Source organism: Laccaria bicolor, genomic scaffold, assembly GCF_000143565.1.
Source record: "Laccaria bicolor S238N-H82 LACBIscaffold_5 genomic scaffold, whole genome shotgun sequence".
NCBI classification, from domain to species: domain Eukaryota; kingdom Fungi; phylum Basidiomycota; class Agaricomycetes; order Agaricales; family Hydnangiaceae; genus Laccaria; species Laccaria bicolor.
Window position 1 is genome coordinate 616,776 of NW_001889876.1, and position 21,373 is coordinate 638,148.

Consider the following 21,373-nt stretch of genomic DNA (forward strand, 5'->3'; position numbering starts at 1 on the left):
GAAGAGCACCAGCTGCGAGTGCGGAGAAGACCCGCAAACCCGAGAGCACATCATCAGAGAGTGCAACCGCTACGAAGATCACCGGAAGAAGCTGCGTAAACACAGCCGCGACCTGGCGCTCCCAGAGCTGTTGGGGACCCCCAAAGGAATAGCCGCCCTAGCCGACTTCATACGGGACTCGGGCGCCTTAACATTCACAAGAGAGAAATACACGCTCAAGGGGCTTCCCTCCTTCCTCGACGAGCCAGAACCCCCCGATATAGATTCAGAGGACGATGAGTCCGACGCCGAACCATAACACGCCCGCGCTACCCATACCCACAGACAAACCCATGCGAGCGCAGTAGCGCGCGCCCATACCCTAGCGTCGCATAGACGCAATAGACCAAGACTTCCGATCACACGGCCCTCTACCCAAAACCTTCACATTATCTGTACCCTACAGCTACACAACGGACGTTAATACCCACATAAGTGGTGGCCCACCAGACCTAATTACACCTAAGGGGAGCTTTACGTTGTGCGTCTTAGTACTAGACTACTTGTTGCACATAAATCTCGAGAACTGTTACCCTCAGGGTTTTTTGTCACGGCAAATTGAACATCTGCATGTCAGCAATTTCACGAGGAGAAAGGGATTCTTCTTCATGCCGGCAGTGAAAGACACTGTAAGGGCGTGCCTCGCTAACCAAGCATGACAATCAAAGAGGTTTGTTTTTGTCATGTTTCAAATAAGGACGGTTGGCGCGCTCTGGTCCTGCTATCATCTACTTATGTATCAACGGCCAGTTGGTCTCACGTAACAAGGATTCCTTGATTCCCCATTCCCTATAATAATGGGTGTTCTGACCTTGTTTTCGTACCCCACAAAGTCCAAATCAATGGGTAGAGCCGGCAGCAGCCCAGAACCCCCTGAAGAGGGGAGCCCCGTTCGACTCCGTTATTTCTCTTTCCGCGCCTTTTCCTTTTCCTCTAGATGGAAGGAAGGCGACAGATCGATGACAGAAGAGAAAGGCGGGAAAAAGTTGGTGGCGAAGTCATCCTCAAAACGCATGGACAAGTCTCGCACATCAAGTTCAGAAAAGCGAGCAAAGAAAACAGCATTGTCTGTCCGTTCGATCATTATTGGTCCTTCTTCCCCCCTTTCTCCCAGACTCACTTCAGCGGTTGCGAAGCCTCAATTACTTGTCATCAAGTCCCAGCTCATGCGGCCGAAGACAGCGAAGAAACTCATTGCTCAGTTGCGCCTTCTGCCGGCAACGGGGGAGCCAATACGAAGGACCTCCACTTATAATTCCCATGTCGTCCCGGCATCGCCCATTCACGCAGTCTGCCTGGGTCACACCGATGCAGAGGAGGACCTACTCCATTTTACTAAGTTACACGTCCCCAATACCGCCACAGGGAGCAAACGGGAAACTCTCGACGTTGTGTCAACCCCCGTTGATAAGCTAACTGACCTTTTCAACGAAATGCATATCGTTGACCTGCTAGCTGCCCCCGATCTGGGACTAGGCCAACCTGGAAACGGAAGCGGCCTATTGGCTGGTGCTGTTCCAACTGCAAAAACAGTCCTCGAAGGTGTGAAACAGATTACCCCACAATTAATGGCGTTGGGTTATGCAACAGGCAGGGCCATTCTGCCAGACCACAACGGTTAGTTCTCTGTTATACCTTTCCTGTAACTGTTTCAATAATTTTTGAATTTCGAAGGCGTCCACCCACCAACTGACCGATTGTCAGTGATCACATGTATGAAGGTCTCTCATTGCTTCATTTCGTTTTTTTTTGACAAAGTTTAGATTGGTGGGGGCTCGAGATACTACTGCCCCCTCCGACTTTGGAATATCTCGACGTATGCACTTTCTGCCAGATTCTGATCTCGAATTTATTCAATTTTTCAGAGCGCTCAATCGGTGACAGGCTCTGTCGTGAATTTTTTGTCAGCCTTAGCCTTGATCAACAACGGAGTCCGAGAAATCCTCCCGTTCATTCGGTACATAGCTCAATACATCGATTTCGAATGGAACGCTATCAAGCGACAAGACCAGGGCCAAGGAGTTATTTGTGCAGCTACATGGTGAGTTCCACTCACCCCGACGTTTTTGGATTTACTATATTACCCGATACATAATAGGATTATGCCAGCAGCCATGGTACGGCGTGTTGTTGATCCTTGGTTTCTGGAAATGTCACCCCACTAACGCGAATATTACCCAGGTACCCCGTCCTTGGGACTTCCCCCCATTAACAGAACCAAGTCCGCAAAACGGTGTAACACAAATAGGTCAATTCCCCGTTGACGCACCCATTTCTTCACCGCTGACTCTTGACCTCGTTGCCGAGGCGACTATCGACGGGATGTCTCAGCGTAAAACTCGCTAATCGTTCTGGCAGAAAGCTACCCTTGCAAATAAATGACTTACGACTTCACGACTTTACGATTCCGTTTGTTATGTAAACAATTCTTGTGTACATATAGTCTCGATACCAGCCGTTATGGATATGTACACTATTGGGGTGTAATTCCATGGTAGTAATTACCCGCTCACACATTCCAAATACTTACAGAACTTCCACAATTTCTCGGATTCGACACTGCATCCCCTTAAACATAGCGAATTACTACTATCGGAGACTGGGTTCCAGTCTCGTGTACATAGATAGTTTTGACGGAGCCGAAAACATGACTTGCAATATGATGACGTTATTTATGTTACATTGTTAGAGTCAAGTAGCATCCAAGGGGGGAGCAGGATTTGAATCTGCCATATGGGGTCGGTTGGTTAGTCCGGCCGGCAGGCCATTAAATTTTTTTATTTAAAGTACCAATTTTGGGTAATCTATGGGTTGGATGAGCTCAGTGCGCTCTCTGAGGCGTTCTGCAAGCTGTCCTCACTTACCAAGTGCAGTACTTACTATACTATTCACACTTGTGATCTAAGAAGCCTGGTATATGATATAGATTGAGGACAATATTTGAGATGATAAAACTGTTTTCTGTCCACATTGTAATTGAGGTGAGAGTGATGCAGTTGAGGCAGAGGACAAAAGCATGTGCTCATCAGGGTAGGTCATTTTCTTTTTGTGTCATTTCAGCCTGACCACTGACTATGCAGTACCACTTTTCATGGGTTGTACTGCCAGTGGATCTTGGTATCAATGACTGGGTTTGTGACCCATGTAAGAGCATGAAGAAAAGTAGAGGAAGGGGCAGCAAACGAAGGATAAGACGGCGGCTGACATCCCAAAACACGTTACCTATTTATAGATTTACCTATATATGGAAGGTTGTTCCCACGCCTGGTTGGTTAGTCTGGCCATATTGGCCTTATCAAAAAAATCAACATCATATATTAAATTAAAATTGTGCTCCCCCCTTGGTAGCATCCCCACTTCAATTCTACTCGATGCCCGTCGTTACGCGCTCCCTTGTTCGTTCACTCGGCAAGGCCACGACCTCTCCGCAAGCGCCTCCGAGTCCCAAGAAACGCAAGGCTAATTCGACAGCAATCCTAGACTCCAATAAACGGGCACGACGCAATGGCAACGGTAGCAAGAAGGAAACCCCTTCAACAAACAACACTGATGCGGGACCTTCGAGCGCAAGCATTACGTTGAACTCGCTCGTGCCAGCTGTCCTTAGTTTTGATTTCGAGTTGGCCAAGAATCACCTGGTCAGCGTAGATCGACGGTTTCAAGACTTATTCCTCAAGATGCAATGTAAACCGTTCGAACACCTGGAGCAACTTGATCCATTTCGGTGCAATCGCCTTCCTATCCAACATATATTGAATGCTAATTTTTCCGCCTTGTACAACAGCGCTCTTTCGACATCTATTTTGTGGGTAATTGACGGCAGCTTGTCTAGACGATAATTTGAACTTTCCCAAATGCAGAGGTCAACAAATTTCCTGGTTGGCAGCACGATCAATCACGCATCGGTTCATTAGGCTATATCACCCCTCCATACCAGAAAAGCCAGACCACCAGTTCGTGAAAAACAAAACAACAAAACCTACCGCGTTCGACTGATAATTGCTCTTAGGATGATGAAATCTTATTTGCATCTCTTCCCGACCCCACAGGACATCGTTGATACTGATATTGCCACTCTCAGAACAGCGGGACTCAGTGCACGCAAAGCAGAATATGGTCCGTCCCATTGCCATTCTAATTTTAATTGCCAATAACTATTATCCCAAGTCAAGGATCTGGCCTCACGATTTGTAGACGGTAGATTGTCCACAGAAAAGTTGCTGAATGCCGACGACGACGACTTGTACAGTATCCTTATTGAAGTCAGGGGCATTGGAAGAGTTTGTCCACTTTTCTCAGTGCTCCATTATAAAAATTGACACATTTGTAGTGGACAGGTAATTGCTGGAACGCGCCAGATTTTGTGATGCTTAGTGAGCCTCTGATACAGTCGACATGTTTGCCATATTTTCACTCCGGCGTCCCGATATCCTTCCTGTGGGTACGTATGCTCTTGTGCAGATTGTCTATACCAGTGAATGGTTTTGTGTGTCAGGTGATCTGGGTGTCCAGCGGGGTTTGGTCCGTTGGTTTTTATCCCTCCATTTGCCAACGCACCTCTTCGCACTATCACCTGAAAAGGTATCTGGTCAGGGAAAATCCATAGAGGCAACTTTGAACCTGTCTGCCTCCGAAAGTGATGATGCGCTGCCTGAGGTGGTGGATGCTGCATATAAATCTAGAGCGGTCGAAGACGTCGCTACAGGTGACGGGACCCCTATATCTGAGGATGAAGACGTTGATCTCCCTGCTGTGCCTCCTCCTTTCACACCCTCTATTCACAAGACACTTAATCGTTCCACTTCCACGGAACGTCTCCCTCTTCCTGAAGGATTAACCGTTGCCACGCTGAAGAGCAGGCTCGAGGGAAAGAAAAAGATCAGGTACGTGGCTAACCCCTTAGATATGGGTGTACTTACCCTTTTGGTCAGAGGGGCGTTTCTAACTCCACAAGAAATGGCAGCACTGACAGAGCGCTGGAAACCCTACAGAAGCTTAGGTGCGTTTCCGAAAGACTTGGCGAGGATGTTCTCATGTCAGGTCCACAGGTGTCTATTACATGTGGTCTCTAGCCGCCGCAGAATAATACTTTGTGGCATCAGATACTTTTGTCTCAGGATGTGCAGTATTCAATGTTGAATGTTAACAGTTGTTCAATCGGACTTCATACAGGAAAATTAGTTACTTTGATCCGTCTGATCGGGGTATTTTACGATGAAACTTTCATATGCTTAGCGTTTCGGTCTTGCTCCGCTCATGTTCCGCTGGGCGTGTTCCGTTGAGGGGTGCGGAGACAAACGGGATTGTGGCATGAATCACGGATATTCGTGACAGTAGTCCAAGCATATTCTCGCTGTTTCTCAGTCTTTGGCCTCCGTCAGCTTCCCTCTGCAAGCCATGATGCTTGAGCCGCCTGCGCCTCGACCGCCTTTGTACCTGGTCTCGTCCTCATCACCTGGCGGAGGTTGCTCATCTTCTGTTGGTTCAATCGACAGCGAGGAAATCTACGGCTTTCAAAATCGGTCCAACAATGCCAGCGATGCCTCCTCAATTTCTCTTTCCGACCCAAGGCGTTACATGTCTAACAGCTCAAAGCCACGAGCTACATCAGAAGACCTCCCCCTCTCACATAGGCTTTTTGTGAACTCCTCGCCTAAGCAGGATCTACAGTTCTTCCGTCGGAATCCCTTCGCACGACCTCAACCAGTCGAATTTAGCGAATCGCCAAACTCTTCCCTTTTCCAAGAACAACATACTATCCCCCACAAAATCACACGAGGAAACGCTGTTGACTTGCTTTCTTCACCTCTTTCGCAACCTTCACGAGCGGCTGGTCACCGACACTCCCACCGTATATATAATCTTCAAGCCGACTTTCATTCACCAAAGTTCCCCCAAGGGCACCTTCTCAATTCGGAATTCGTCACTTTATACCAACTCGAAGATGAAATAGGTTCTGGGGGTTACGGATTTGTGATGACTGCGTGCCATCGCGCAGAAGGGCATGAAGTCGCAGTCAAGTTTATCATCAAGGATAAAGTTCCCGAGCATGCTTGGATGTACGATGAAACCGTTGGAAACTTACCGACAGAGATTGTACTGCTGAGGTTTGTCAACCACAGGAACATCGTGAAATGTTTAGATGTGTTTGAAGACCCTCTATATTTTTATTTGGTGCGCGTATTTTGAAGCTATCGTCGGCATCCTCTCATTAATGTTCGTAAAAGGTTCAAGAATTACATGGTTCACCGTGGCCAAGGTCTGAAGGAACTTCTTCTCAAAGAATCCTGCCGGACTGCACAACTGCATCACTCCCAACCCCTTCCCTCTCCCATTCCGGATCTGAGATCTCACTTGACTCCTTTCAACCCAGAACTCCGCCTCATGTGAACCCGGAATTACCTGGGCAAATAGCAGACTCCCAGGACGCTGATTCTTCAACTTCGCTAAACGAGCAGAAACCTCACAACATTTTCACATGTTCCCCCCGAGTGGATTCGCGACCAGGTTTCTCTCGCAGACCATCCTACGACCTCTTTGAATGCATAGAACAATCAACTCAAAAGAGGCTAACAGAACCGCAGGCCCGTTATGTCTTTTCTCAAGTAGTAGATGCCGTGCATTATCTGGATACTCTGGGAATAGCTCATCGCGATATCAAAGACGAGAATCTAATCATCAGCGATGATTTACAGGCAAGCCCCGTTTTTCATAGAAAAAGTTGCTCATTTCATTGTCCCATAGATTAAACTGATTGATTTTGGAAGCGCGACAGTCGTCAATCCAAACGAGCCAAGGCCTTTCTACAACCTATTTTATGGAACTGCTGCGTACGCGTCATCTGAGATCCTTCTCAAAAGAAGCTATCAAGCAGCCCCAGCCGAAGTTTGGACGCTCGGTGTCTTGTTATCATATCTCCTCATGGGAATATCGCCGTTTCCGTCACCTCGCGACACTGTGGATGGACGAATTTTCTTGTCGGAAACGCAAGGACCTCTCCCTTCAGATGAGGCGATGGACTTGATGAGGAAATGCCTTGATCCCAAACCTCAGACAAGGGCTTCGATAGCGGAAGTAAAAGCTCATCCATGGTTAAAGCTTCGCTCGTAGGATTGCCAATTTCTTATCAACTGTAGATTTGTACACTTCACCGATTTGTCAATCCATATTATTACGTAATAATTCGTTTCGGCCAATATCGTCGTTGCTTTCTCTCCTCTGAAAGCCTAGCCGTCTGTTTACAAAATGTCCTTTGCTTTAAAAGCAGCAGGTCTGTACAAAATACAACATATTCCCCTACGTTATTCTGATATCCCTTTGTTCCAGTCGCCAATGGGTCGTGGAGGGCAGGTCCCAGGACTCTGGCCGGTAGGGCATCTCAATTGATTTGACTGAATAACGTGCTGAGTAGCTTCGTTTCAGCCCGGCTCCTTCTACACACGTCGCAGCCTGCGCGTATGGCTGAGCAACAGCCCGTTGCTCCACCGCCTACATCACCTACTGAGCCTGTCACCCTACTCGCACAACGGGGCTCCCTACAACTCAGTCTGGAGCAACCCCAAAACGGTGCTGGTACGAGTTCTTACTCATTGCTGGGAGATAAAACTTGCCTAATTCTAGCATCCAGAGTACGTGTTGTCGACCCTTGATAAGGTGACGAACTGGGCTAGGCAGGGGTCGATGTGGCCAATGACGTTTGGTTAGTTCTCGTTTGACTTTTGCCATTATTGTCAATATATTGTTGAATTTTAGGTCTTGCTTGCTGCGCTGTCGAGATGATGCACATGGCTGCAGCTCGATACGACCAGGATAGGTTGGGCGTTGTTTTCCGTGCAAGTCCACGACAGAGTGACATCATGATCGTGGCCGGGACTCTAACAAACAAGATGGCGCCTGCACTCCGAAAGGTGTATGACCAAATGCCTGAGCCTCGTATGTCCATCATGTTCGAAAGGGGGAGGATAGAACTGACAGGTTCAACAGGATGGGTGATTTCCATGGGATCATGTGCAAATGGTGGTGGTTACTATCACTATTCTTATTCTGTCGTCCGCGGGTGTGACCGTACGTGTGCAAGTCATGTACTATTTGAAAAGCTAAAGGTCGATTTTCTGAATTAGGTATTGTGCCTGTGGATATCTATGTTCCGGGATGCCCACCTACCGCAGAGGCACTATTGTATGGGATGCTACAGCTACAGCGGAAGATGCGGCGGAGTCGGAAAGGAGTTTTATGGTACCGCAAGTAAGATGGCTGTTGTAATAGAGTATCCATGTAGTGTTTCCCAGTGTTTCACGGGAATCCTGGCATGTTAACCGAATAATCATGAGGTGACGGCAACTTGTGTTGCTCGAATTTGGCTTGAACTTTAAGCTTTCCGTCTCTGCAAGCTCAAGCAACTTTGAAATTCTTCAAATTCACGTCTCCATTCTTCTTTAACTTCTTTCTCTCTTCCTTCTGGATGCCCACACAATTCTCTTCAGTTTAATCTTTCTTTTCCGTCGTCGCCACGCTAGGCGCTCGCTGACACTTCACTCACCCCAACATGGCCGCCACCATACAACAACCGCCACGAAACGACCCCGCTGCAAATCTTCATGTCAATCTATACCCACGCACACTTATGGACGACATTGACTTTAGAGACAACCGATACCCACCTCTTTCCAAACCCATTCTACAGTCTCCACCTCAACAAGATCAGCTGTGGGACAGATATGACCCCCAATCCTTTCAACGTTCCTTTGAACCATCCAATAGCATCTCGGGATGGCCTGCTGGACAGTCAAGTCGGGTTGACTCTCAGTATCAGCAGACCCCCTCTAGGCAAAGTGCCCGCTCGCCTGGCCTACTTTCTACTCAATCTCAGTCCCAAGAACCCCAGCGCACCTCTTTGTCGTATGCCCTACCATCAGGTGCTTCGCGTCGGGTTGTTGAACGGTATAGCTTAGAGGATAATGGCCAACGCGCTCCTTCGAGAGCTTCAACAGAGACACGGCCGACCCTAGTGGAGTCTAACCAGGATACTGGACGCAGCAGGACGAATACGCCTCAACCTACCCGCTTGAATGAGTTGCAGTCGCGGGACAGACCAGTGTCCATTCTTCCTGCTACTCCCCGCCGTCCTGCCGCACCGTCTTCTTCAGCGAGCCCTAACGCTCTTGGTGGTAGTAGTCAATTTCCTCCCGTCATGCCTCTATCAGCTTCTCCAACATACAACCCTCCGGTGGCGCCCAAACATCGGACATACCCGCAACAACCTACATACATTACTCCTCCCGATGCACCCAACCCCATCAATATGGTATATTCTCCGTCACCACCATTGCAGGAAGAAGTTTGCGTGGAATGCGCCATGAGAGATCAAGATATGGCGGATGTTGACGTCGCTTCCCCAGGCGTCTGGGAACGAGCAAGCGACGTACTCTTCGAAGATCTTGTGGAAAGAGAATTACAGGATGAGGCCAATGGCGTTGTCGTTGTCGACGATTCGTCACGACCGAAGGCAAGAGGTGGTCGTTTGACCGAACAAAACCTCAAAATCTGGTTAAGCATCGTGAGTTGGACTCGCTACATTTACTCGCGCTGATATTCAAATGATGCATCTACAGAATCCGCGTGAACCTGCATCAAGGCAACAGACTCTGAACACTTACATCAAATCCCAGCGAGCTTTGTTGCAAGCAGAGGCTCTTGCGCATGCTCGGGCAATGCAGGAGGCGAAGCAGCTCGACAACAGGATGCGAGACACATATTCCCAGTTACGACGGTCTGCGTACGACATGGGTGCCGCTTCATCCCCCGCGGACGACTTTGGCGGCGTTCGCATCAAGCCTCCACAGTCCCCTTCTTCACCAACCAATATCCATGTGCATACTCGGTCACAATCACGCGAAATAACGTTGCTTGAGAATGGCATGATTGTGGAGCATGTCGATGTTCGAAAGGAAGAGCGCGAGGCACGAGAACGCCGGCGGAAAGAAGAAAAACGTGCAAGAAAGTCTTCTCGGAGTTCTGTTATGGACGTCACTTCTATCATTTCTGCACAGAGCTATGGCCCACCCACCGATAACGGCCTCAAGCCATACTCACGATATTCCCATTCGAGTTCTGCTCGACCGACGAGTGTTTTGACCGCCCCGCCAGAACGCCCAGATTTACCTCGAGTTTATTCACAGGCTTCTTTCTCTGAAGTTCACAGCTTAGGCTCGGGGTCACCCAGGCGCACCAGGTTTTTTGGAATTCGAAACCTAAGTGCTGGTTGGATGAGCCAAGATAGTTTGGCCCCTTCCGGAATGTCTGGGAGTATGGTTGATATGCAGTAAGTTGATTCAAAGTTGGTGCTTTGTTTATCTAACGGCTTCTTCCAGCGTTGCCCTTCAACGCGAGGCACAAGGACCAAGCCGTCTCACGACCTCACCTATCGACCTCCGCGGGTCTCGTCACAGCCAAATTTGGCCTCCCACACAGCAAGAGGCGGGAGATACTTGCCAAACCGCCTTCGATGAAAAATCAAAGAAGAAGAAGAATGGCCTTGCAAAGATCTGGCGCATTGTTACTGGAACGAAGGCGGAGGCTGATCGAGAACAACGAAAAAATGAAAAGCTCGAGGACGATTTTCCCCTTGCACCTCCTCCGCCACTCTCGTATCTCGTGGAGCGAGGGCCTTCTGAACTTCTACAGTCGACTCACCGACACGCATCCACACCCTCAGTTCCTTCAATGACATCGCCAAGATTAGGGTTATCTTCTTCTGGTATGTCGCCACCTACGGCCCCCTCTAGTGTCCTGCCATCTCCGACCTCGTCAAGACCGCCTGGCCCTGAAGCAGACATGGTCGAAGTCCGCACATTCGTTCATAATTACCCCGATGACCAGGACAACAGACAAAACCACGAAGACAATATAGGAAAGACTCAAGCCAAATTTGTTTACCCGGTCACCTCAGAACCAGACCTCCGACTGCAGAATCCACCCCTGGCGCCACTTGTCCCAAACCGGCTTTCAAGAGAGAAGTCTCTCCCTCCTCTTCCTCCAGGTGAAGCTCCGGCTCGGCAGTCACCCGATTCCAGGCCGCAAACGGTATACACATATACCCCTCAATTGTTACCGCCTGGTTCGGGACCAGCGCACGATTTCCTCCCTCCGCAAGCCCCGTTCCGCAATGGGGACACTCGACGCCAATCCTTTGGCGGTATGACTTCGCAACCCAACCTGAGGTTACAAACGATGCCTGCCAGCAAAGCGGTTGAGTTTGACGGTCGTCGATCATTGGGCCCCCGTTATGACGAGTTTGGCCTATCTCGTAGATCACTCGGAAGGCTTGAGCATGTTCAAGAGCACCCAACCCGAAGCGCGTCTCCCGTTCCATCAACCAAACGAAAAAGCAAGTTTGGATTTGCATCATTTTTGGGTAAAAAGCAGCCAATTCAGAAGCAAGAAAGTTTTCAGGATGACAGTCGCCTCCAGTTTCCATCCATGAGACAATTTGACTATGAAGCTCAGGATGATCCAGCAACCAACGGATACGCCACCTCCACTTCAAGACACAGTGCATTAAGCATGGGAGCATCCAATAATCCGAACCTTCGGATGTCAGTAACCTCGCGGAAAGCTCTCGAAGATCTCGTTGCTCAGGACCCTGATTTCGTGGCCTACCGTTACCCCTCCAACGACCAACAATTAGACCTTTTAAGATAGCCAGTTGCGTGATCTGGGTTTTCGGTTTTGCCTAATTTTCAGATAGTACATACTTAGGTATCTATTTTTGGTTCCAGAGCAAATCACCTTTGGAACGACATCATCACTCATTTGTTATCTTCACTTTTACACCTTGCTATCAATGTTTACGTTACAACAACGGACATGTACATCGCATTCCTCCTATGGTGATATATTCGAGACAACTTACTAGTCAGTCGAACGAATCTTCTTCCTACCTCAAGTATCCTCCTAAGTCCTCAACGTCGCGGAGTGAGGATTAAATGTGCCTTCGGATCCGGCACGATCGCACCGTTGAAAATGATATTCTTGGGTCGTGAGGTAGCGCCGGGAGGGAGTGAAACGTCATATCTCAATAGGATATGAGCCACCATTATTTTCAACTCCATCTTATGTGTTGATCAGATAGTGAGCATGGTTTCAGAAGAAAGCCAACATACGGCTGCGAAGAAACGTCCAGCACAGGCATGTCGGCCGGCACTGAAAGGCAGGTACTAACTCAAAATATGAAGATTCATCGTGTACCAAGTTCAAAGCACTCACATTTGGATCGATGGTAGCGAAACCATACTTGGAATCACTGGATTCTCCCGCACGTAACTTTGAGAATCTGAACAAATCGCATACTTCGGGATTTGGGTAAATATCCGGGTTGAAATGTATTGCTTTCATATCGATGGCAACTCTGCATCCAGGTGGTACACTTGTGCCATCCCCAAGATCACAACCTACGAGAGCAACGCGGCCGAGGGCAACTGGAAGAGAGTCAGACTCCAGTCGCGGTAATGACACACAAAACGTACAATACATCAATCCATAAAATCGGCCAACTTCTCGGAGAGCGCTGTCAACTTTCCTGAACTTCAGCAACGCTCCTTTAGTCCAACCACCTTCTGACTCGAGAGCTTCCTGAATTTCCGTCCGGATACTCTCAACATCCTCGGGTGGCAGCAGGGCAATTTCGAACAAGGTTTGCGTTATAAATATGGATCTAATGAATTTCATAAGCTTATGATCGCTTGTCAAAACCAGTAACACGAACGATGTGTGAATACTTCCAAAGTTCAGATTCAACAATCGAACCGCAAGGCCAAGGACTGTTTCCTGAGGTGGGGCACCCTTGATCAAGAATTCGGCGACCAAATTCTAATTTTTAATAACATTAGCACAAGATAAATTTGAGTAATGAGAGACGGTTATACCGGCTTCTCGTCCATGGATTCCCTCTCCTCTAGATAGTTATTTAAAAATGGTATGATATATTTGAGTGGAGCTTTTTTCCCTCCCAGAATGTTTGACAAAACAAAATAGACCAACCTGGAAAATTCTGATTTGAACGCATCTCAAAAGATAAATATAATACTCACGGCCGTAAGATATGGGGACTCCAGTTTATGAAAGGTGCCATAAGAGGTGTCGTTTCTGCAAATCGTACAACCGCGTGAAGAAATCGCTCATTGCGACACATCCCGATGCCAAAGATCACACGATTGCTGATTCGAGCAATCAGGTGGGTCATTGTTTCGAAGACCGGGATATCAATAACTCCTATATGAAAAGTATTCAGTAGCGGATGCATGACAAGAAGGGTATATGCTCACCACTATCCTTGGAGACCTTGAAAGTCTCATCCATGGCAAGAATCGATTCATCGAGAATTTCAGGGATATAGGAAGAGATTGCGCGGTTTACATCTGTGCGTAATACACTCGCTTGGTATGGATTCCGAAGCTGATGAACGTCCATAGTGTAAGGGAGTTGAAGGTCCTCATTGACCGCCATAGGTTGGTTGAACTGCTCTATTACGTTAGGGCACAAAACGGCTGGTGATGATTGACGACGCACGGTGTCGTCGTTGGCAGACCTCACCATCTCTTGATATTCTGGGCCAAGAAGGAAGATTGGTCCGGACTGGTTAAGCAGCTGTTAGCACAGTTGCGTATGTCAGTGGTAATGGAATTGCTTGCCAGAGTAGGGATGGTGTAGGGTCGACCAGAGAATTTGGATCTACCTTCCAAAATAACAGATTCTGCATCAATGGTCCATCGCAGGGCGGTTGAGATATAACCCCAGACACCAGGCTTCCCTATGCGTGGAACGCCCCCAGAGTACGAAGTGCCCTGCAAAATGCGGACATAGACTAGTAATACAACTGCGACGACGAGAGCAGCGACAACGGTGGCCAAGTTCAGCATATGGACAGGAAATGGTACGATTGATGGGTGTTTTTGGGAACGAGCATTTCGGTTTATTATTGTGCGGCAGTGCCGAGCAGTGGGCGCGGAAATGTCAAAAGCGGACAGAGGTGTATTGAAATTCAACCGCACATTGAATCATGTGACTGAAACGCGCCTTCCTCATAGCAGTCACCATGGTACATTCATCATTCAGATTCTTGATTTCCATTGAGATCGCATCCTTCTAGCCTTCAAGAGGTCTTTCAGCGGAGGAAAAGCGCGTCAAACTTCTCGAAATTTTTCATGAAACAGTCTGCTCGTGTCTATCTCCACCTAAACATCACTCATGAGGTTTACTAGCGTGATTTCTATCAAGTACTTTCAATATTTAAACTAGCATGGCCCCTTTTGTGTTACGTCTTTTCTCTAGCTCAAGGAATTGGAAAAGCTTGGACCGAAGATGAAAGGAATAGGTAAAATTTTCTTTCTTCACAAGACCTTCCAACTAATCTAGGCGGCTACTCGATAAGTCTCTCAGTCAATCAAAGAAGTTCTGCAATCTTTGGTTGATGATGGGCTTGTTCAAGCAGATAAGATTGGATCTTCAAATTGTGCGTTTTGTGGTTGTCATGTGTGCCTGTATGCGTGAACTTTCGAACCCTCAAGTCTTTTGGAGCTTCCCGTCACAGCAAGGCACCGCAGTTGGCCTCTTTTCACTAAGATTTCTCGAGTTTGGCTAACGATGATTTTTTTAGATCCAAGCACGGGTCAACGCTTTGAAGGAAACCCATAAAAATCATCAGATCCAAATATTGGAACTGAGAAGCGCGATTTCGGTCGAGGAATCCGCTAGATTGGATTCTGTGAATTTATATGATTAGGCCTCTATTTCTCTGCTTTTCGTTGATCTATTCTGCCTAGGAAGCTCGCTCCGTTGCGCTTGCTAAGCTCTCCGATTTAAGGAGAGAACTCGATAGCCAAGAAGCAGAACTCAACGCATACGGTGATTCGAATCCGGCCAAAGTTGACGAGTTAAAGCGCGCAGTTTTCCTGGCAAAAGAAGCTGCCTTGCGCTGGACTGGTTCGTTCACAATCTGTCCTTGTCTTTAATTCAGCCGTATTTCAACTGTTGGCAGATAACTATGGCACGCTTGCTGGGCATTTTACTCGTCAAAATGGGGTAGCCTTGCAGGATGTTCGCAAGTATTTGGAAATAGGGGAGGACTACGAAGATATTTGCTAGCCATAGATAAGTTCGGTGAGGCGACAACACACGGTACTTAATATCAAACACCGTCTCGCATACCGAATCGAGGTCAATCCGATTCCACCGCAAGCCGCAGATTATCGAACTGTAAAAATCATTGTTGCAGATTTTATAGAAATCGTAGGGGAAACTAACCCAAAGCTGACCCCAATTGTCTGCCTCTTGCTCTTGACGGACCGATGCAGGTGAAGGAAGAATGATTTTTACGACGTCGACCATGTCATGAGATTTTAATAACAAGGTCGCCACGCCCAAGGCACCCTTTCGTTGCATGTGAAGATTAGCTTCCTTGATACTATCCAAAATGGCAGCGCCTCCCATGTTACCTAGTTAAAACATCAGTTCATGAGTTAAAGACAATTGAAAACGAAAGTTACCCAACATCTCGCGTGTCTCTTTCATGGTCAGTGTGAAACCACCGGTAGGTTCATACTTCCTTTTCAGAGGGAAGTCCTTGTGGCTGGATTTGAGCTCTATCTCGACGAAGAGAACACCATCCTCTAGAGCCGTTGGGTTGTGACCGAGGTCAAAAGCACAAATGGCCGCGTGGCGTAGAGCACCGATATGCAACCCATGCCTGGAAGAGAGTGAATACTCTGCTGATAAGAACTTGGGGGTTGAGACAGACCATTTCTTAAAGTTGGCAATACCTTGAGCGGCAACGGGGTTCTTTGACATAGCAGCATTTGCTTCTGCGCTGAACTTGCACGGAGTCTGTCGGTGAGAAAAAATTGGGAGATTCGCAACCATCAATATATAGGCCTCTGCGACTTACTTACCTTGTGGAGTGGCCAACTCGCTACCTGACATTCTTTACTCTATAAATGTATTGTCAACACTATAGTCACAGTTTATCAATGCTCCCAACATACACAATATATGACCTAGACGTGTCAAATGTCTTGAAGCGGAAGCATGAAATGTACACCTCACCTCTTTGCAACGAGAACACGCCTGAAAAGGCTTTGCCTCTGGTTCTTGCTTTTTTGCGCACCAATGACAGACTTTGAGGACGCGAGATTGACCTTTAAAATGGGTTGATTCCGACATGGTTACTATGTGGGAGGTGATGGTGAGCCCAAAGGAACTGAAACCTAATTACACACCTGTTATATCATTTACTGAGGGTAAGTAGACCAAGAATCCTTTGAAGAGTGAAGATTGCTATGATGCTTAATGGCGGCCCTGAGTCTGAGACTGAGGCGACATCCGAGGCACGTGGCAAGCATTGATCCCGCCGCCTCTGCTGAACAGGCCAAGATATTATTCACTACAACACCATGTCGCAAAGCCCTTCCGCCTCAGTATCTAATGGCTCTGACAATGCATCAAAAAGACGGAGAACCGGTGACGGTCATTCCATGGGCCAGTTTATGTCAACAGCGGATGGCTCACACCATAATCAACATCAACCAAGTCCCCATATCCCAAAGAGAGGCGCACGGGCTTGTACCGCCTGTAGGAAGGGGAAAAACAGATGCGAAGGAGAGGTACGCATCAGCCTCAGCTGGCCTCATCCATCTTTTGTGCTCACTATGGCCCGCCTCCCCCGCCCGGCCCGGCGCTTTCTTAGGCTCCTTGCCGCCGCTGTCAGGCAAGTGGAACGCCTTGTGTCTTTGAAAAACCAGAGAAGAAGAATGTCCAAGCGAGCGCTGGACCCAGCGTTGAGTAAGCGTCCCATTCCTGCCACCCTCATCCCATGCTGAAGATGACGTACTCGCTAGACGACTGTCTCGCCTTGAGGGCCAGTATCTGGTACAGCTTCAATGGGTAGCTTGCGTAGATGTTTACTGATTTTGGACGGTTTTTGTGTAACAGGTTATGCAAAGCCAGATGATTGGCATGCAATCATCGTTGGATAGGATTTTGTTGGCGGTGCAGCCACAGCATCCCCCGCCAATGCAACCACCCCCAGGGATGTATACGTCTCACATGGATGTCCACCGTGATATGTCTGGTCTACAGCAGCCCCAACATAATGGGTTTGACATGATGCCGGGTTCTGACCGCTCCCGCTCCTTCCCACCGCTTCCGGGGTTTGCACCTCCAGTACGTTAACAACCTCGACGCATACTTTTCTACTCACCCTCCAACTTCAAGCCCCATAAATATGCGTCATATGGAATCATTCCGAGCACAGCTCCCTCTTCGGATGACGAGTCCGAAGACACGCTCCCTCGTTCAACTTTGAACGCTCCCATAGAAGCTTTGCAGGGGTTGGCAAATGCTGCTGCCGAAGCTGCCGCTGCCCCATCCGTTTCCCCAAGGTTTGAATAAAGGAATGACTTTGCCCATTGCTGACACACGTTTTATCAGAGTGAAGAAGCGTAAAAGGGCTGAACCCATTCCAAGGAATGCCTTTCCCCATGTAGTGGAAAAAGTTGGTTTAATTTCTTTTTACTTTTGCCGTCCGTTTTGAACTTGTCCATTTTTAGGGCCTGGTCACCGACTCGGAGGCACGCGAGCTTTACAATATGTATGTCATATCATTTGAATCACCCAGGTCCCTGATCTCCCTTTCCAGCTTTTTCGCAGGATGTCACTTGTTCATTCCCTTGTTCGACCCGTTGTATGACACATATGAAAGCTTAATGGAGAGGACCCCCTGGACGTTCGATGCTATCTTGGCTGTGGCTTCTAAAATTCGCAGCGGCAACGGACCTCTTAGTTCAACGTTTTACAAATGTCTGGAAGAAGCACAAGGTATTGCACGCTCCTCGCTTTTCGGGCCCGTAGTAAGAAAGGAGGCTATTCAAGGCATGTAAATTAATTATTTCCCACTCATCACCTTATGTTTTGTGTAGGAATGTTGTTGCTGGCTGCCTGGAGTACAAATGGTTGGCTTCCCAGTGGCCACGCCATGCGTATGGCTTTGGACCTCGGCCTTCATCGAGCCTTGGAGAAGCTGGCTGACGTCGTTGGCAAACAGCGGACCGAGGAAGAAGAGAGAAATCTAGGTCAGCATTTGACTATTTTTGCACCCAATATCTCATGTATTCATCAGTTGTGTCCGCTCGCATTTGGCTTTGTCTTTACTGGTTTGACCATCAGTAGGTTTCAGTGCTTCAATTTCTTCGTCTTCTAATTTGGCTGTTCAGAATGAGTCTGGGAACAGGCCGCCCAATCGTGTTACGGGATGAGAGTACAATTCGTCACTGCCGGTTGTTGTTAAGCCACCCCATGTCATCGCCGACCGACGTCAGGCTCGTCGCCTTGGTTGAGCTTATTGCTCAAAAGAGTGCGTCACTTCCCATTATGCGCTTTATGAATAGGCAATGACATGGAAACCCTACTTAAGCTCAAATCTACGATACCTTGGCTTCCTTAAACGATCAGGTCAATCACAATACATTGGCTTTCATCCGCCGTGCAAACGTAGCACTGGACAAATGGTGGTCGGACTGCGATGAACTTCACTGTCAGTACCTTGGTTTGATGACATGTCCTGCTCATTGATGGGGACAACCTTTAGGTCGGACCATGGACCAGGATTCATTACTCCGAAAAATCCTGGCTGGGGAATTGCATTATGCAAAACTGTGGCTTGTTTGTGTCGCTTTACGCGGCGTGGCTTGGGATAAAATGCCTTTCGAACAACGCGAGCTTGCCTTCCAAGCAAAAGATGCCGCATCAAACTGTCTCTCAATTTTTTTGAACTCATCCGAATACAGGTAAGCCCACGATTCTGCGCAGCTATTATGGCGACTAAGCATGTAAAATTTATAGAGCTGCCCTTCGCTACGCCGTCCATGACAGTCTTGTCACGGCTGCGTTTTCCGGCCTATTTCTTTTGAAAATGGCCAGTCTATTCCCCTCTGAACTGGATCTGGGAGCAATCACTGGCCAAGTTGAGCAATTGGCTCAGCTTCTGTCGGACGTTGCGGCTGAGAGGTAAGAACGCAAACTGATACTTACCCCAAGGTGTATGTTGAAATTCGGCAGGTACGCCCTAACTTTGAGGATCATGTTAGCCAACCTCCGCCGCAAAGTAGGTATGGGAAGTGGAATCAACACTCCGATACCTACCATGCCACCCCCATCCTTTGCAGAAAACATGATTATTCCCCAAACATATCTTGATCCCGGAATGCCACCCCCGTTTACCATGGAAGAACTTGGGTTTGCTTGGCCAGGCAATCAAGGAATCTTTAACCCATCAACCATTCCTATCTGGCTCCAAGAACAGGTTTGTGTCCTCTGTTAGACCAAAGCATTCCTTTTTCTTATGCGGTGTTTTCTTTTCTTAGAGCTTGGCGGACCTTGGGCTTCCCGCAAATGGCTCTGATGGGATCTTTCTGCAGATGGGAGGCGCCAACGGATGGACAGGAGACTTTCCCTCTATGCCGGAAGCGTGGTAGATTTCAACGATCTACTTGTCGTTTGATTCGTTTGATTTCTATTGGCTTGAGTTTGCAATGCTTTGCTAGTTTTCTTATTTATTCTTTCGTGTCCAATGACTCATGGGCATACTACCTGTAGTACCAGTATTACGAGATGGTGGGCTGTAGAATCAGCCATCTTCCTCGTCGCTGTCTTCCTGTTCCTGCAAGAACTGCATTCGGTTTAATGGATGTCAAGTATGATAGTAGCTAGGAGACGTACTTTAACTAATGGTTCAGTACTCTTCAAAAAGTGCTGTCGGCCTTGTGGTTTAGAGCCCTTTTGATGCCAGTAGATGATAGCTTGATCAGAAATGCAGTCCTTATTGTACAACACCTGGAGGAGAGAGGGGTTGATCCTCTAAATATTCATAAATTGGAAGGAACATACTTTGAGAATCTGCGGGAACGCCTTGATGATACGCGTGTCTTCGTAACAATACACTTGAACAACGTTTATGAGGGACACTTGTGTTTTTGCTCCGGTACAGAATGGTTCGAGGATGGGGGCGAATTTCTATGAAACAATTATAAGAAGTGTCGAGTTTAAATAGGCAAAAGCACTTACACCGACTTCGCGCAGAGCGAGGCCCTCAATTTGGTCTGGGCGGGCGCTCCAATCGACTGAAGTCATCAAACCCTGCCAAATGCACTGAATCAGTTCACTCTCTGGCACAGGCGATTCTTCTAGGCGCGCTCTGATGGCGGCGACAATCTATGAAGCATGAGAGGTCATCTAAACGAAATAGGAAGTTAGTTCTCTGACCTGGTCGGGAGTTTCCTCACGTTCGCAGAGTTCAGAGAGCTCTTTGACGATACTCTCTTTGACAACGGCATATTGTTTCTTTGCCCACCACTCAGCGACCTGTGAAAGTCCTTCTTTCTTGAAATGGTCTTCCAGGTATTTGCCCTCGCGCTTATTGGGAGGGAAGAAGGCGAGAAGATCTTTGATACCGCCCCGTTTCAAGGTCGCAGATAAGTGATCCATGGATTGATCGACCAGATATGCACGGAAAATAAGACTGATAACGCTGACGGATACATCTGACAGAGTTTTCAACATCCAGCTCAGATAAGTAGGACATGACTTACCATTCTTGACGAGATGATCTTTGGTAAGACTCTGCAAGCACGATGCGTTGGCGAGACCCTGAGAGATCAAAAGGCCAACGGCGAGTGAAAGCTTGTCCTTCTGTGCTGGAGACCAGCGGTGGATATATTGAAGAAGCCCTGGCAGAGCTGATTCCTCTAGAGGCTTCTGAAGATATTTGTACCTGTGAAAGAAAATAAGAGAAAGAAAATAAGAGATAAGAAGAAGGCAAAGAGACGGAGAAAACCTTCTGATGAGTTTGTTGAGAACCTCGATGTATTTTTTCAGGTCATCGATTTGCGCAGGATCTTCCGAATTGAAGATGGTAAATGGCGAGACGGGAGCTCCATCGTCGACATAACTTCCGCCTGGCTGGAGAAGACCGCCAACGAGGATGATTTCGAAGAGTGCATCTGCATACTTGAGAAACTCGAGAGTGGAACCTGCTTGGACTAGCTTTGTTGCAAAAGAGTCAAAGTCGCCGTCTGGTACTGTTTCGAGATGCTTGTATAGCTGATCTCTGAAGACTGCTCCCGATAAGATAGGCAGATGGTTGCAGTAGGAGAGTGCTCACTGGATGGCTCGTGCTTTGCCTGTGCCTTTACTGCGCCCTTTCTTGCTTTTATTCTGACGCCCTGGAGCGAAGGCTTTGAAGTGGCTGATTGCTGAGACATGCACTGGTCCAACCAAGGTCCAACTG

General features: G+C 47.9%; 11 protein-coding genes across 11 annotated transcripts; 8 read left to right on the plus strand and 3 right to left on the minus strand.

The window, feature by feature from the left end:
- Positions 1-881: 881 nt before the first annotated feature.
- Positions 882-2,385, plus strand: LACBIDRAFT_313632 (uncharacterized protein; the record flags this gene model as incomplete). Its single annotated transcript, XM_001877312.1, has 6 exons — positions 882-1,656; positions 1,714-1,752; positions 1,803-1,855; positions 1,905-2,080; positions 2,138-2,156; positions 2,221-2,385. 6 exons carry the CDS (start codon positions 882-884, stop codon positions 2,383-2,385), a joined length of 1,227 nt encoding a protein of 408 aa, XP_001877347.1.
- Positions 2,386-2,530: 145 nt separating this feature from the next.
- LACBIDRAFT_313633 (uncharacterized protein) lies at positions 2,531-2,728 on the plus strand (the record flags this gene model as incomplete). The annotated part of the gene is made up of 1 exon (XM_001877313.1): positions 2,531-2,728. The coding sequence occupies one exon, from the start codon at positions 2,531-2,533 to the stop codon at positions 2,726-2,728; it is 198 nt and encodes a 65-aa protein (XP_001877348.1).
- A 682-nt stretch (positions 2,729-3,410) lies between these two features.
- Positions 3,411-5,125, plus strand: LACBIDRAFT_313635 (uncharacterized protein; the record flags this gene model as incomplete). Its single annotated transcript, XM_001877314.1, has 9 exons — positions 3,411-3,765; positions 3,872-3,992; positions 4,049-4,155; positions 4,207-4,319; positions 4,370-4,376; positions 4,430-4,480; positions 4,535-4,922; positions 4,971-5,038; positions 5,088-5,125. 9 exons carry the CDS (start codon positions 3,411-3,413, stop codon positions 5,123-5,125), a joined length of 1,248 nt encoding a protein of 415 aa, XP_001877349.1.
- Positions 5,126-5,436: 311 nt separating this feature from the next.
- Positions 5,437-7,149, plus strand: LACBIDRAFT_313636 (uncharacterized protein; the record flags this gene model as incomplete). The annotated part of the gene is made up of 3 exons (XM_001877315.1): positions 5,437-6,213; positions 6,267-6,734; positions 6,784-7,149. The coding sequence occupies 3 exons, from the start codon at positions 5,437-5,439 to the stop codon at positions 7,147-7,149; spliced, it is 1,611 nt and encodes a 536-aa protein (XP_001877350.1).
- A 347-nt stretch (positions 7,150-7,496) lies between these two features.
- Positions 7,497-8,392, plus strand: LACBIDRAFT_183558 (uncharacterized protein; the record flags this gene model as incomplete). Its single annotated transcript, XM_001877316.1, has 5 exons — positions 7,497-7,611; positions 7,667-7,738; positions 7,792-7,971; positions 8,023-8,103; positions 8,160-8,392. The coding sequence occupies 5 exons, from the start codon at positions 7,497-7,499 to the stop codon at positions 8,285-8,287; spliced, it is 576 nt and encodes a 191-aa protein (XP_001877351.1). The 3' UTR covers positions 8,288-8,392.
- Positions 8,393-8,584: 192 nt separating this feature from the next.
- Positions 8,585-11,739, plus strand: LACBIDRAFT_313638 (uncharacterized protein; the record flags this gene model as incomplete). Its single annotated transcript, XM_001877317.1, has 3 exons — positions 8,585-9,595; positions 9,651-10,360; positions 10,410-11,739. The coding sequence occupies 3 exons, from the start codon at positions 8,585-8,587 to the stop codon at positions 11,737-11,739; spliced, it is 3,051 nt and encodes a 1,016-aa protein (XP_001877352.1).
- A 260-nt stretch (positions 11,740-11,999) lies between these two features.
- LACBIDRAFT_183409 (uncharacterized protein) lies at positions 12,000-13,542 on the minus strand (the record flags this gene model as incomplete). The annotated part of the gene is made up of 8 exons (XM_001877683.1): positions 12,000-12,149; positions 12,201-12,254; positions 12,304-12,515; positions 12,564-12,751; positions 12,803-12,906; positions 12,963-13,077; positions 13,128-13,305; positions 13,362-13,542. The coding sequence occupies 8 exons, from the start codon at positions 13,540-13,542 to the stop codon at positions 12,000-12,002; spliced, it is 1,182 nt and encodes a 393-aa protein (XP_001877718.1).
- Positions 13,543-14,397: 855 nt separating this feature from the next.
- On the plus strand, positions 14,398-15,180 carry LACBIDRAFT_313640 (uncharacterized protein; the record flags this gene model as incomplete). Its single annotated transcript, XM_001877318.1, has 6 exons — positions 14,398-14,410; positions 14,468-14,548; positions 14,604-14,638; positions 14,693-14,800; positions 14,859-15,018; positions 15,074-15,180. The coding sequence occupies 6 exons, from the start codon at positions 14,398-14,400 to the stop codon at positions 15,178-15,180; spliced, it is 504 nt and encodes a 167-aa protein (XP_001877353.1).
- On the minus strand, positions 15,176-16,370 carry LACBIDRAFT_293059 (uncharacterized protein). Its single transcript, XM_001877684.1, has 7 exons — positions 16,311-16,370; positions 16,077-16,259; positions 15,984-16,022; positions 15,833-15,918; positions 15,582-15,781; positions 15,340-15,530; positions 15,176-15,289 (listed from the first exon to the last, which is right to left on the minus strand). Exons 4-7 carry the CDS (start codon positions 15,880-15,882, stop codon positions 15,254-15,256), a joined length of 477 nt encoding a protein of 158 aa, XP_001877719.1. The 5' UTR covers positions 15,883-15,918; positions 15,984-16,022; positions 16,077-16,259; positions 16,311-16,370; the 3' UTR covers positions 15,176-15,253.
- Positions 16,371-16,484: 114 nt separating this feature from the next.
- Positions 16,485-19,562, plus strand: LACBIDRAFT_313642 (uncharacterized protein; the record flags this gene model as incomplete). Its single annotated transcript, XM_001877319.1, has 16 exons — positions 16,485-16,694; positions 16,778-16,872; positions 16,929-16,959; positions 17,023-17,253; positions 17,305-17,471; positions 17,521-17,584; positions 17,640-17,680; positions 17,729-17,961; positions 18,009-18,161; positions 18,209-18,254; positions 18,303-18,442; positions 18,503-18,622; positions 18,677-18,875; positions 18,931-19,095; positions 19,147-19,390; positions 19,452-19,562. 16 exons carry the CDS (start codon positions 16,485-16,487, stop codon positions 19,560-19,562), a joined length of 2,250 nt encoding a protein of 749 aa, XP_001877354.1.
- A 152-nt stretch (positions 19,563-19,714) lies between these two features.
- LACBIDRAFT_189130 (uncharacterized protein) lies at positions 19,715-21,350 on the minus strand (the record flags this gene model as incomplete). The annotated part of the gene is made up of 8 exons (XM_001877685.1): positions 21,248-21,350; positions 20,921-21,200; positions 20,676-20,857; positions 20,350-20,627; positions 20,152-20,298; positions 19,975-20,100; positions 19,807-19,920; positions 19,715-19,756 (listed from the first exon to the last, which is right to left on the minus strand). The coding sequence occupies exons 1-8, from the start codon at positions 21,345-21,347 to the stop codon at positions 19,715-19,717; spliced, it is 1,269 nt and encodes a 422-aa protein (XP_001877720.1). The 5' UTR covers positions 21,348-21,350.
- Positions 21,351-21,373: the final 23 nt, after the last annotated feature.

Excerpts from the sequence above, each read along its gene's own strand:
- LACBIDRAFT_293059 (XM_001877684.1), bottom strand. The coding sequence starts at position 15,882 with ATGTCAAAGAACCCCGTTGCCGCTCAAGGTATTGCCAACTTTAAGAAA. Across the intron at positions 15,782-15,832 it reads ATTGCCAACTTTAAGAAATG|GCATGGGTTGCATATCGGTG; the intron begins GTCTGTCTCAAC and ends ACTCTCTTCCAG. Across the intron at positions 15,290-15,339 it reads ACAATTGGGGTCAGCTTTGG|TTCGATAATCTGCGGCTTGC; the intron begins GTTAGTTTCCCC and ends TGATTTTTACAG.